Here is a 14,204-nt window from a genome sequence, read left to right on the forward strand (position 1 = left end):
ACCTACTTTAAGGGTTCAAGTAGAAATCTATGGGAAGATACTGTGAAAAATGTAAATCCCAACAAAAACTTAAGGTGGTTACTCTTAGTTCCCCAAGGACACAGGGGGGACATTGTTAACCGAGTGTGCTTCATCTGAGTCCCTAAAGATTCAAGTTGCAAAGAGTCCCAGAAATCACCCTAACGTGGAAATATTCATGAATCAACTGATCATTATTAATAAATGTAGTCTCTGCTTAAACGTTGACCACCTCCTCCCCCAAATACTCCCAGCCCACCCAGATAAAGTATCCTCTCCTTGGGGGTTGGAGGTTGATGTCATCTGACAATATAAAATGTAATAAAATGAAATCCCACTGCAAGATAAATTGAAAATCTTGTAAAATAGAGAAAATTTCACGAAGTCAATGAAAGTGATAGAGAACTGCTTTGCTCACAATCCAGTGCCATTGCCAAATAAGGATCTGGCAATGTCAGGCTTGACCCCGAAAAAGAGGCAGTCGACAAAGGACACTGCCCTTCAAGAGAGAATGGCCAGCTTAGCAAGGGATGCAGAGAGAGGCTGAGCCCTTAAGTTCTCTCCCTAAAACAACTCCCTTTTTCATCGTGTCGTGAATGTCCAGTGTGAAGCTTAGAATGTCACCTTGAGCTTTCATATGATTTTGTCAGCAAGGCTACAGGTGCACAAAAACAACACTACTTAATTCACTATTTGTTTAATTTAAGCATCAGCGCATAACTATAATCTTAATTTTGCTGCAGGTCAAACTCAACTTGAAAAATACTTTTTCGTTTCCTTTTTAAAGGTAAGCGATCATGGTTCCCCTCCCTACTGTCCCAGTCCCATTTACTATGAATGTATCTTCATTTTGGTAGATTCACTCTAAGCAACCCATTATCTTAGTACAGAAGGACCCTTCTGCTTTGGTCTAAGGAATGATTGCATTTGTTTACACTCCTCTGCCACCAACCAGCGTAAGGCAGGACGTGTGGCATGTGAATCACCCACTAAATCAGGTGGATCTGGCTTTTTCCCTAGCTTGGGACAAGGTGGGATGGCAGAAGCTATAGCTATGCAGCCCAAGTGAGATGCTCCTTTTCGCTCCAAGGCAGTAAGTCCCAAAGTGTGGGGTTTGAGCAGATTTAAAAATTTGAAGAAAGTTCAGTGGTAGAATTCTCACCTGCCATGCGGGAGACCCGGGTTCAATTCCCGGCCCATGCACTTCCCAAACAAACAAGCAAACAAACAAACAAAACACAAAACAAAAATTCAACAAATGGTGCTGCAATATGGGGGTACTCGCATAGAAAAAGAATGAAATGTGCTCCTCATCACATACACACACAAAAAATTGAGGCATTTCTTTGCTCTTTATAGGCAAATGATGCTCCGTTTCAAAGATGATCATTATTACATAGGACTAAAGGCTATTTACCAGCAACCAAGTAAGTCATTAACGTTTGGCATGCATAAACAAAAACTAACTATCATTAGAGATCCCTGAAGACTCTGATTCTGTTTTCCAGTAAGAAATGTGGGTGCCCTGCACTGCTAAGCCCTGTTCAAAAGGCCCCAGGGCACAGGGGAATGCCGAGAGCTAGAATTCTACTCTCCCTTTTAAAGGGGAAATTATACCTAATTCGCTTTGGTAATTACCAACCATATTTGTTGTAGATTGTATGGTTCGCTTTACATATGTAGTCTCGTGTTTGTGTATCAGTGGAATTTCTGTATAGTAGTTTTCCTATTACAGGACTTCAAAACTTTTTACTTTTAATGCACCGTAGTTCAAATGCATTAGGGCAAATCCTTCCAAATTTGCTTTCATGGTATCGCTATTTAAATCCTTGCAATATGCTATCAAGGTAAGAATACAGAGCATTTAGATAATTATTTCAGGGGTACCACTATATAATATAAAAATCTTGAGGATGAGGTTTATATTTCTCCCTTTAAACTTACAGTGCTGCTACCATCGAGTCTGTGGTTCTTATTTTTACTATCATGACCGAGCTTGTCTCCCACTGGGGCACATAACCAGGTGGGGAGAGTCTCCTGCATGCCTTGGAAGAGCAGCAGTTAGAGAAGGATGAGAACTGCTGTCCTCAGACAACAGGCTTCAGGGACACATGCCCGGACAGACACAGGAAAGAGAAGACGACTGGAAATCCCACAGCCGGGCTCATGCCTCTCTCTGCTTGTCATCCTGGCACGGACAGCCACCTGGGCACAGCTTGGGCCCTCGCTTGGTGTTTTCTATGACAGACTTCACTTCTAACACTTGTAAGGGCCTGTGGAGAAGGATGGACTACAGTAGCCAGGCATGGAGGATGCTCTGCCAATGCTCTCTGGCTGCCAATAGCGGAGGGCAAAGGCAGAAATAAGTGATTCACTTCATAGCCCTACATCTTTCCCATCAACCCCCCAACCCTTTCAGTTAACAAAAAAAAAGAACAGGAAATAGTTGTTTCTTTTTTTTTTCTTCTTAACATTCTAATTCTGGAAGTACCTTGTTTGTGCTAATATTCCTACCCTCCTCTCAAATTATGTGCACATCTCAGTTTAGTAAGTAGTTCAGCTATTCATTTACTCAAACATTTAGTAGTTTCCATCAGCATGCACCTCTACGCTGGTGTGGCCTAGAGAAATCAACGTGAGTCATACAACTGCAGTCTTCACAGAATGTACAGCTTAGTACAGAACATAAGACACATACTGAAAAATACATTAAATAAGGAAGAAAGCCATACATGCTGCAAAACAGGTGTAGGTGAAGTGCTAAGAGAATGTGGGAAAAGGGAGAAAAAAGTCCTGAATGAGGAGGTAAGGAGAAGTACTGTCGATGAAACAGCATTTGAGCTGGACTTAAAAGATGTGGCAATGAGGAGCCACTGAAGAATTCAGAACGCTGCTGTAACATAACCAGGTGCTCTTTAGGACGGTTCATAGGCAGTGGGGTGTGAGAGGCACTGGCAGGGCCATACCTGCCTACAACACAGCTTCAATAACGGGGACAAGGAGCTCTGGCCAAATTAGGGTGGTGGAGGGGGAAATGTCTCAAAAGGAAGACGAAGAAGGTGCCTGATGATCAGCACGTGGCCTGTCCAAGTCCTTGGCTGTTTTTTTTCCAGTTATTTCCTAATTTTCCCCTTCAATTGTCTGTGTCTTCTCTAGGATAGAGCATACAATGGAGACGGTTGCTATTAAGAGCAAGGAAAACATTAATAATCTCTCAGACACTAAAGAAGCCAGACAGAGTCTACAATTCCATTTATACCAAGTATGGGGACACAAAACCGTCCTATGGCAGTTGAAGTCAGAACAGTAGTCACACTGGGGAGGGGCCGTTGCCTGGAAATATTCTACATCTTGATCTGGGTGGTGGCAACAGAAATGGCTTTTTGTTTGTTTGTTTTTTTAACATTTAAGATTTGTACACTTTTCTGTAAAGGGGGAAGAGAGAGGACCCAGCAATGGTGGCTGAGAGGTGAGGCCCAGGGGTACAGCTGGCATGTGCAGCAAGATAATGTTCCCCCAAAGATCTCCACGTCCCAATCCCTGGACCCTATGAATATGTGACTTCACTGGGAAAGATGGACTTTGCAGATGCGGCTAACGGGAGGTTACCCTGAGACAGAAAGGTTACCCTGGATTATATGGATGGGGCCAATGTAATCACAAGGGTCCTTCTAAGAGGGAGCCAGGGGATCGGGGCTAGAGGAGGAGACGTGGCGACGGAAGCAGAGGCCTGGGCAATGCAATGGTTCACTGGGGGCCATGAGCCAAGGGAGGCGGGCAGCCTCTAGGAGATGGAGAAGGCAAGGACATGGATTTTCCTCTAGAGCTGCCAAAAAAGGGATGCTCCCCGGCCAATGCGTTTTAGACATCTCACCTCCAGAACTTGAAGAGAATAAATTCGTGTGGCTTTAAGTCACTAAGTTTATAGCAAAGCGTTATAGCAGCCATAGGAAACCCATACTAGGGAAAACCAAAGAAGCATCTTATCCAGAGGCCAAGTGAAGAGAGCATATCAAGGAAGCAGGGGCGGGGGTGGGGTTCAGAGTTCGGGGTGGGGTGAGGAGTTCGGGGTGGTGGGGAATGGTGGGGAACACCTGGGTAAGAGCGGCTACAGCTCAGGTAAGATGGAAGTGTGACTTGGCCACCAGGTTTAGTGAGGTGTGAACTCCCCACTTTCAGTGGAGTGCTGGGCGCAAAGGTCTGATGGGAGTGGGTATACAGGAGAATGGGGAGTTTATTATTTGTCTGCCTAAATAAATGAGGACCACACAGAGAGCAATGCTGAGTGTGTATCATGAGAAAAAAAAATAAGGAAAGGAAAGATGGATGGATGCTGTCCATGGGTCAGCTTGGGTTATTTCCTGGGAATATTTCCAAAGATGGTTACTCTCATGAGGTTATGGGATTCCTACTTGCTTCTTTTTATTTTCCCCAAGAACCCTAATTTCTGACCTTCTCCCCAATTCTGGGCCTCGAAGCCCTTTCATTCACTGAACTCTGGGGTGGTGCAGGGAGCACAATGGCGTGCTGTGTGGACATGGAGCCACAGTGACCCAGGTCCCTGGATGCCCGGCAGGCAGCCCCTCTATGTAAGACTCAGCTGGCACCGAGGGCTACAGATTGGAAGTCCCTGGCGGGCCTTGGAGGATGGTGACTGCCGATTGCCCAGGCAGCCTCAGCTGAGAAGACTCTTGCAGGACAAGCGGATTTTACCTCCACTCTACTTTGCAGTGGGGACGGTCCGGCAAGTTCCCCAACCATTAGCTTTTATCCGAGTTCCAGCTCAGACCAGCTTTCCCGGTTGGCTGTGCTCATGATGGCCCAGCATCTGGGGAGGGTAGGAGCCCCAAGATTTTCTGCACTTAGAGCTTCCCCCCACTGCTCACCCCCATTTAATTACTCAAGACCCGGAGTTCTGTGCGGCCAGACTCCAGAGCCCAGCAGAATCACCTGTGGCAGAATCTGGAGATATCTCAGCCACTAAGAGACAGACACACCCCCTGCGGAACTAGGACATGGCGCGCGGAGATGCTCTCATCAGACATCAGGGGCACCCCAACACGGGGCTGGGGAGGTGAGGCCTGCCTTCCTAGGCCTTCTCACACAGAGGGCTGAAAGCCAGCTGGCCTGGGCAGATGCTTGCCACGATGCCCCTTGAGGTCTGTGTCCAGGTCGGGGTAGGCCAGCCACCCTCTGACAGTTATCAGCATCTCGGTGGCAGGATTGGGGAGGGGAGCGCCCCTGTAGGACTGTGATAAAAGCTGAAGCAGTAGCTCCACTTTCCTTTTCACACACATGTTCATCTGTTTCATCAATCCAGAAACTGACCGACAGGGTGCTGAGGTTAAGAAGCCCGAGTCTGTGCGCTCCCCGGTAAGTGGCTGTGCTACACCGTGGGGGGGGCAGGACGGCTTCAGCGGATGTAGAGGCCAGCACTTCTTATTCCAATAGCTCTATATTTATTTTAAAGTGCATGCCAAACCTGTGATTTCACAGGTATCATCACCTAGGGTAAGTAAACAGTAAAATAAAAAGTGGGTCTATTTAAAGATATATAATAAATATAATTTGGTAAAAACTGTGACAATAATACATGATAACCTGAGTCTGGGGAGCCTAGTGTCTGTGATCTTCGAAGGAGGTTCAGACCCACAGTCTTTTCCTTTCCTTTCTGTTTTTCTTTCTTCCATTTTAATCTTATTTTACTTTACTTTTGGCTAGAAAGAAAACCTTATAACCAAAGATGGCAATTATATTAAAGGAATCCTCTGCTTTTCAGAGTTGCTCCAATGTGATCTTAGGAGTCCACGTTAATTCCCTTTTTGGAAACATCCTTCTCTTAGTGGTCGCATCCTTGAAGAGCTTGGGCTGTGATGAGCTTGCCTGGGTCTGGGGCAGGGAAGTCCTCAGGGTTCTGCCTGCAGTGGGCAGCGAACCCCTCCCCGCAGGGGCTGGGGGTGTGTGGAGGAGCATGCATGGGTCTCCTCGGAGGCGGGTGGGGTGGGGTGCTGCCGGTGGCACTGCTGAGACCCATATTTCTACCGCGGTTCACTAGTGTCTCCGCAGGGGTGTCTTCAACTCTGTCCCAGTTCATTCATCCACTCTGTGCATGTGCAGCTGCAGATTCTTCCCTGAGCAATTGCTGCTAGTGAGACTGAGTGATTCCTGTTTGTCTGCACCAGCGGGCTTCTTCTCAAGCTCCCACACTGGGACACTGATGGGACGTGATTTTTCAATTGCCATCGGCACTTCTTCAAATATGTGCTCAAAGGTGATATTTGCCTGTTTCAATGCTCGGGGACAAATTAGGAATCACTGTTTTTGCCTTCACTGGGAGAGACTCTAGGGCAGTTTTTAGGGCTTGTAAATGAGAACGACCGATTTTCAATGGCCTATTGGTAACGAGACCGAGAGTCCAGGAGTGCCCGGGTGACAAAGGATCCTTAGTATGTGGACTGGTGCCAGCCACGTGGACATGCACAGTGCCGACAGGGTGAATGCTCTGCGTCATCTCCGTTTGGCACTAACTTCATCAAAGTCAACCTCGCCCTCGCGCGCCGGGGAAAGGAAAGCAGTGGTAGTTTCAAGCCCATCTTCTATAACCAGGCCCCAAAGCACTCCTTGGATAACTTCAGTTCTTGATAATGTTCTTCTTCTTGATAATGTTTGAATATTTTTAATATCACCAGGTGATCCATCTATACCTGCTCCAGTCTCCGAAGCCACTTCTGCCTTAGCCTTTCCGGGCTGCACTGGAAGTGGTGGGAGAGGAGGCAGCAGGGCTGGTAGCTTCCTTGCAGGATGCAGGCTTCTCTTATTATTTCTCTTTTTTGTTGCAGTTTTATTGAGATAGATTCATACAATATAGAATCTACCCAAAGTACATAATCAGGGGCTCACAGAATCATCACATAGTTGTGCATTCAGCACTACAATCAATTTTAGAACATTTCCATTACTCAAACAAACACAAAATCCCCTAAAATTCCCCCAAATATCCCATACCCCTATCTCCCCCATTATTGACCCCTGGCATCATCATGGTCCATTGTTACTATTGATGAAAGAATATTAAAATGTTACTGTTAACTCTAGTCCATAGTCTCAATAGGTGCATTTCCCCCATATACCACTCTATTATTAACCCCTTGCAATAGTGATGTACATTTGTTCTAGTTCACGAAAGAACTTTTTAATACTTGTACTGTTAATCACAGTATCGCCCACTATCTTTTTTTGGTTTTTTTTAGTGCTAGTTACAGCTCATTAATTGACTTCACGCCTCACTAACAATGCGCCCCACAGTTGGAAGAAAACTGTTCTTCCATGAACTTGGCGTGAGGAGCTTGACCCCACTGGCCCCTGAGGACCAGGGCTGAGAAGGGGATTTGGCTTCCCAGCTCAGCCATCCCTTTCACTCCCTCAAAGCGCGCAGCTTGGCTTCCCCCAGTCCAGGGCTATGGCCATGGTGGACCTTGTCTCATCCCCACAGAATGTTGGCTCAAACGAGTTTGACTTGTTTTGTGTGTGTGCCATGGTGTGAGTGAATGTGTGTGTAAGAGTGTGTACAGAGGGGGTGTGGCAAAGTGGGGAACAGGGGAAGCAGACAGGGCCAGGCCTTCTTCCTGTAAGTCTTACAGCCCAGCTCCTGAACCCCCACATCCAAGCACTAAGAGAAGGCAGAAGGGCCCCTGGGAGGGGGAGTCATTCAGAAATGAGCCCCAAATGACAGAGTTGGGGAGACCCCCTCCTCCACTCAACGCCCCTCCTGCTCCTCCACTGCAGGAGCCAGGCTCTAAGCTCAGCAGGTGTCAACATCACTGGTCCAGCAGGAGGAGCAGAGGGAGGTGGGCAGGGACAGCTCAGGGGCTGCTAGAAGGGCTTAGCCAGAGAAGGGTTTCATAGTCAGCCCATACGCAGGCTTCTCTCTAAAAGGATAACTCAGATTTCACCTCTGGCCACCCTTCTCCCCCAGTTTGAAGACAACTCTCTGCATGTTCCCAGAAGAGAAGAAAGCTGCAGACAGAACCAAGATGCAGCTAGGAGTGCTCAGTGAGCGTGGTCATTGGTGAAGTCTGGGCTATGCATTTGTTGTGAGTTTTTTGTTCTTTCTACATCCGCAGGTTGGGGCCCAGATATAAGGGCGCCTACAACATGGCCACACTGGGACTTTTGGGGTAATAGGTTAGTGCAGGAGTCGGAAGCAAATTTGGACTCTGTATTCTCCTGAGCCCTCCCTGAGGGTCACGTAAGGCAAAACAAAGCAAAGTAAAGCAAAGCAAAACCATGGTGCCGGGCGGCTAGCAGAGGGGGAGGTGGAGCCGTGTAGGAGAGCTAGCCTGAAGGGACACCCAGGCTCATGCTGGGTGGAAAAGCCGCACCCTAAGGCTCCAGGTTATGGACGCAGTTACAATGTAGGATGGGCCCCACGAGCCACCACAAGTCAGGCAGGCTCTAGTATTCTGGTTCCAACCTCTCTTATTTCCTGTATTCAGCTTTATTTATAACTTTGCTTATAACTACCACTAGCTTTTGCTCCTTTGGCATGGAGGCTCTGCTGCAGTAGCCAAGCCCTGACATTTCTCAAAATCAAAAAGAAATATCTTAAATTCTTTCCCTCTTTCCCCTCAGCACCAGCATCCTGCTGCCGGGCACTGCTCCTTCCTGCCTGGACCATGCAACAGCTCCCAGTTAGGAGTCCTCACATCCATTACCTCTCTGCACTGCAGCCAGAGCGCTCTTCCAAAGATGCAAATCTGACCATGCCACACCCCTGCTTTTTCCCTTCCCTAGCTTCCCGTTGCTCCTATAATCAAGTGGCAAATCTTGACCACAGGCTGATCTTTGGCTTCTTCCCATATCCCTCTCCCTGCCCACTGGACTCTGGTCACACTGGTTTTACTTCTGCCCCTTGACTGTGCCACTCCCATCCCTTCAGGATCTTCACACATGCTGTTCCCTCTGTCGGGAAGCACATATCCCAGCACACTTTCCCTAGCTGAGTCCTATCCATCATTTAGCATTCAGCATTAATGTCAGCTTCTCAAGAAAGCCCTTCTTGAGCTGTTCCCCACAATCTGGGGAGGATACCCCAGATCCAGACTCTGACAGCACAATGTAGTTAAATTCCCCTCCTCTCCAGTCATCTGTCAGCTCAACGAAGAAAGGAACCGTGTTCGCTTTGTTCATTGGTGCCAACCTATAACCGAGTGAGCCAGTGACAAAATGACTGAAGAATCAGGCAAGATGGCCCAATGAGGCACTACTTGGAGCAGTGAGAGGTGAATCCCTTCATCAAAGATCTAAAAGTACTTTCTGGATCCCCCTTGAAAGCAGGATGGTCTGTTAGTAACTAGACTGTTCTCATTCAAGCATGATGACCCCACTGTCACCAGCCCTCCAAGCAGACCTGGGGAAGGCAAAGGGTCAGTTTGCCTCTGGACTGCGCCTACATGGAGCCTGTTCAGGGGCCTATCTCCTCTGCCTGCAGTTCCTTGGAACCGAGATAGGATCAGTTTCCGAGTCAGATACACTTGTCTTTTTTACTAACTGGTGTTTTGAACTTGGACAAATTACAGCACCTCTCTGAGCCTAGATCTCCACATCCTAACATGGGGATAACAAAACCCATCCAAAGGTCAGTTGGAAGCTTAAATACCTGCCAGCCTGCGCCGCACAATGACATCCAGGTAAGCATACTGCCTGCACGCAAATGCTGACCCTTCTCCCAGAGAAACCGGCTTAGCCCTTCCTTCTCATAGACACCCAGTGTTCTGGACAAGGGCTGAAGGGAGGCCTGAGGGACACACTCAGCCAGGACCCTGCCTGGCCCTTTCCACCCACCTAGGGAGCCCTAATGCAAGTCGAGGGAGGACCCAGGAAATCCAACCCAGCTGAGGAGAGCGGCTGGTTTGCACCCAGTGAACAAAGGGGCGGGTGGAGAGCGGAGGACAGGTGAGGCTTGCTTGGAGCTGTCATTTCAACAGAAATGAGGAGCAGTTGCAAAGAGGGAGAGGCTGGGAAGGGAAGCAGAGAGGAAGTTTGAGCTGTGAGAGTGCTGAGCTTGCAACAGCGATCCAAGTTGTCAGACGGCAGAGGCTGCAGACGCCACAAGTAGGAAGAAGGGGTAACTCGGGAACGTGGAAGAATTAGCGGATGGAGGATGGTCAGGGGGGAGTCCGGGGAGGGAGAGTAAACTTCTGGCCCGAGATAGAGTGAGGCGGGGGTGGGGTGGGGGAGAATGACCTGTTACCTGGAGAGAAGAGGAAGGGAGCGCAGAGGAGAGCGGAGGTTGTCACCTTGGGTCCTTCTAGAGGACAGGTGAACCGGGCTTGCCCAGGAGCGGGAAGCTGGGGGAGGAGTGGGCGGGGGCCTGTCCGCGGGGGTGACCGTGGGCCCGGTTGTACCTGCGGGTCTCCGCACAGCTCGCCCACGTAGTACTGCTCCAGCCAGTGGCGCGCGTTGGCCGAGTGCCGGTGCGGGGGCCCGTCCAGGTCCGCGCTCACGTCCTGGCCGGCCCGCGCCCGCAGCAGCTGCTCGCCCCCCGGGTGGTGCCGCACGAAGCTGGTGAGGTCGTAGAGGCGGGCCCCGCGGCGGACCCAGCACGCGCCGGCCGCCAGGCGCCGCTGGACCTCGGCGGGCGAGAAGGAGGCGGCGGGGGGCGGCGCGGGGGCCATGGCGGGAGACCGGAGCTCGCAGCTCGAAGCCGGGGCGTCTGCAGCGCTGCCGCCCAGCGCGCCTCTAACATCCCCCGAGCCGCCGCTGCCCCGCGGGGGCCGGACGCCACCGCACCTGCTCATTTGCATGCCGCGCTCCCATTGGCCGCCCGGCGGGACGCGGCCGGTGCCCGAAGGGGCCCCCTCCCCGCTGGCCGGCAGGCAGCTCTGGCCCCGCCGAGGGGAGAGGGCGGGGCGCCGCGCGCCTCCCTCCAGGTGGCCCTGCGCAGGTAGAGGGCGCGCAGGCCAGGTGTGTCCCATCACCCGAGGAAAGTGAAGGCGCCGGCGGAGGCAGGCGGAGCAAGTCTTCCCATCGCGGGCGCCCGTCTGGACGGACATCCACGATGACCTGATTCCTCTAGAATAATTCATCTTCTGCGGCTTGCAGTAATCGCTCCCCCGGCTTCTGGAGAGGGCCACGAACCGCGGAGGCAGGACGAGATTGCCCGTGCAAAATCTAAGGCGCCCGAAATTCAGTAATCAAAGTAAATAGCATTTTAAGTAATATTTTCAAACTCCATATCGGTAAACTATAGCCCCACCCTCTGGGCCTAGCCACCTGTTTTTGTAAATAAAGTTTTTTTTTTTTTAAATTGTACTGGTATGTGCGTATATCAAAGTTTGCCGTGCCATTTTTAATGTACTGCTCAGTAGTATCAATTTTATTTAAAATATTGTGCCACCATCACCACTTTCATTACTTTTCATCACTCAGAAAAGAAACTCTGAATCCATTAAGCAACAACTCCCCTCCCCCTTTCCCTAGCCCCAGGAAACCTTTAATCTCCTTTCTGCCTGTATGAATTTGCTTGTAGTAGATATTTCATATAAACGTTCTCACCCAATATCTGGTCCTTTTGTGTCTGGTTTATTAGGTGATAGAATTAGTAGGAAAGGACTTTGAAGCAGTTATAACGGTCTCCCATCTGTTCAAGAAGCTAGCGGAAATATTGAACACGTTAGCAGAGACTAAAAGATCCAAATAAAACTTCCTGGATGAAATCTGCAATGTCTGAGATGAAAAACACACTACAGAGCATTAAGGAGAGGTTAGAAATTACACAAGAAAAGAGAAATAATTATGAAGATATAGTAATAAAAAGTATCCAAAATGAAAAACATATAAAGGTGGCTGAATAAAATGAATAGAGCATTATTTGAGTTGTGAGACTATTTCAAGTGGCTAATACATAGGTAAATTGGGGTCCCTGAAGGAGAGAAAGGACAAAAATATAAAAAGACATAGAGGCTGATAACTTTTCAAATTTGTTGAAAACTATAAAATTTCGGGTCCAAGAATTTAAGGAACCCTGAACACAGGAGACATGAAGAAAATTACAGTAAAGAACACTTTAAGCAAATTGTTCAAAACCAGTGATAAAGAGAAATATCTTAAAAGCAGCCCAAGGGTCTAAGAGTCACCCCCAAGAGAACCTCTTTTGTTGCTCAGATGTGGCCTCTCTCTCCAGCCAACACAACAGGCAAACTCACCGCCCTCCCCCTGTCTACATGGGACATGACTCCCAGGGGTGTGGACCTTCCTGGCAACATGGAACAGAAATTCTAGAATAAGCTGAGACTCAGCATCAAGGGATTGAGAAAACCTTCTCGACCAAAAGGAGGAAGAGCAAAATGAGACAAAGTGTCAATGGCTGAGAGATTCCAAACAGAGTCAAGAGGTCATCCTGGAGGTTATTCTTACACATTAAATAGATATCACCTTGTTAGTCAAGATGTAATGGAGAGCCTGGAGGGAGGTGCCTGAAAATGTAGAGTTGTGTTCCAGTACCCATGTTTCTTGAAGATGACCGTATAAATGATACAGCTTTCGCAACATGACTGTGTGACTGTGAAAACCTTGTGTCTGATGCTCCTTTTATCTACCCTATTGACAGATGAGTAAAACATATGCAATAAAAATAAATAATGGGGGAACAAATGTTAAAATAAATTTGGATTGAAATGCTAGTGATCAATGAAAGGGAGGGATGAGGGGTATGGTATGTATGAATATTTTTTCTGTTGTCTTTTAATTTCTTTTTCAGAATTGATGCAAATGTTCAGAGAAATGATCATGATGATGAATATGCACCTATGTGATATTTTGAATTACTGATTATATATGTAGAATGGAATGATCATATGTTAAAATTTTTTTTGCTTTTTTGTTTTTTAAATTTATTAATTAAAAAAATAACAAATGAAATAAAAATTAACATAGATAGTCAATAATTAACAATATCATCACTTAGTTGCATATTTATCATTTCTTAGAACATTTGCATCCATTCATAAAAAGAAATAAAAAGACAATAGAAAAAGAAATAAAGCGAAAACAGAAAAAAAAAGGATTATACCTACCATATCCCTTACCCCTCACTTTCACTGATCACTAGCATTTCAAACTAAGTTTATTTTAACATTTGTTTCCCCTATTATTTATTTTTATTCCATATATTCTACTCGTCTGTTGACAAGGTAGATAAAAGGAGCATCAGACACAAGGTTTTCACAATCACACAGTCATATTGTTACAGCTGTATCATTATTCAATCATCCTCATGAAACATGGCTACTGGAACACAGCTCTACATTTTCAGGCAGTTCCCTCCAGGCTCTCCATTACATCTTGAATAACAAGGTGATATCTACTCAATGCGTAAGAATAACCTCCAGGATGACCTCCTGACTTTGTTTGGAATCTCTCGCCATTGACACTTTGTCTCATTTCACTCCTCCCCCTTTTGGTCCAGAAGGTTTTCTCAATCCCTTGATGCTCAGTTTCAGCTCATTCTAGGATTTCTATCCCACTTTGCAAGGAAGGTCCACACTCCTGGGAGTCATATCCCACGTAGCCAGGGGGAGGGTGGTAAGATTGCTTGTTGGGTTGGCTGGAGAGAGAGGCCACATCTGAGCAACAAAAGAGGCTCTCTTGGGGGTGACTCTTAGGCTTAAATTTTAAGTAGACTTGACCTATCCTTTGTGGGGTTAAGTTTCATATGAACAAACCCCAAGACTGGGGGCTCAACCAATAGCTTTGGTTGTCCACACTGCTTGTGAGACTATCAAGAATTCAACTTGGGGAAGTTGAATTTCTCCCCATTCTCACCATTCCCCGAAGGGGGCTTTCACTCACTGATCAGATCACTCTGGGACTCATCAGGGCATCACTCTGGGCAAACCAACAAAATCTCACGTCCTACCTGAGATTCCAAGTACTTATGGTGTTCAATCAAACTATCTACATAAGTTATATTAGGAAATGCACTAGTCAAAATATAAATTTTGTAACAAATAAACATTTTTTGCTTTAGTCTCACACATAAGGTGACATTTTAAAATATTAATTACCATCTATTTTCAGCACCCTGCAGTAATGACATTCCTTTGTTCTTCCTCATGCAAAAACATTTTTAAAATTTGTACATTTAGTCTCTATTATTATACACTCTAGGCATTCCTGGATTATAC

General features: G+C 47.3%; 1 protein-coding gene and 1 pseudogene across 1 annotated transcript in view; both read right to left on the bottom strand.

Annotated features, from left to right (window-relative positions):
* Positions 1-10,764, bottom strand: part of FA2H (fatty acid 2-hydroxylase) — a 52,982-nt gene extending 42,218 nt beyond the window's left edge. The window contains exon 1 of the mRNA XM_077133028.1: positions 10,425-10,764. Within this exon, the coding sequence (XP_076989143.1) occupies positions 10,425-10,694 (270 nt within the window). The 5' untranslated portion in view covers positions 10,695-10,764. The remainder of the gene's footprint in view (positions 1-10,424) is intronic.
* LOC143660000 (eukaryotic translation initiation factor 3 subunit H pseudogene) lies at positions 6,109-9,207 on the bottom strand (annotated as a pseudogene).
* Positions 10,765-14,204: the final 3,440 nt, after the last annotated feature.

Source organism: Tamandua tetradactyla, chromosome 16 (genome assembly GCF_023851605.1).
Source record: "Tamandua tetradactyla isolate mTamTet1 chromosome 16, mTamTet1.pri, whole genome shotgun sequence".
Lineage (NCBI taxonomy): Eukaryota > Metazoa > Chordata > Mammalia > Pilosa > Myrmecophagidae > Tamandua > Tamandua tetradactyla.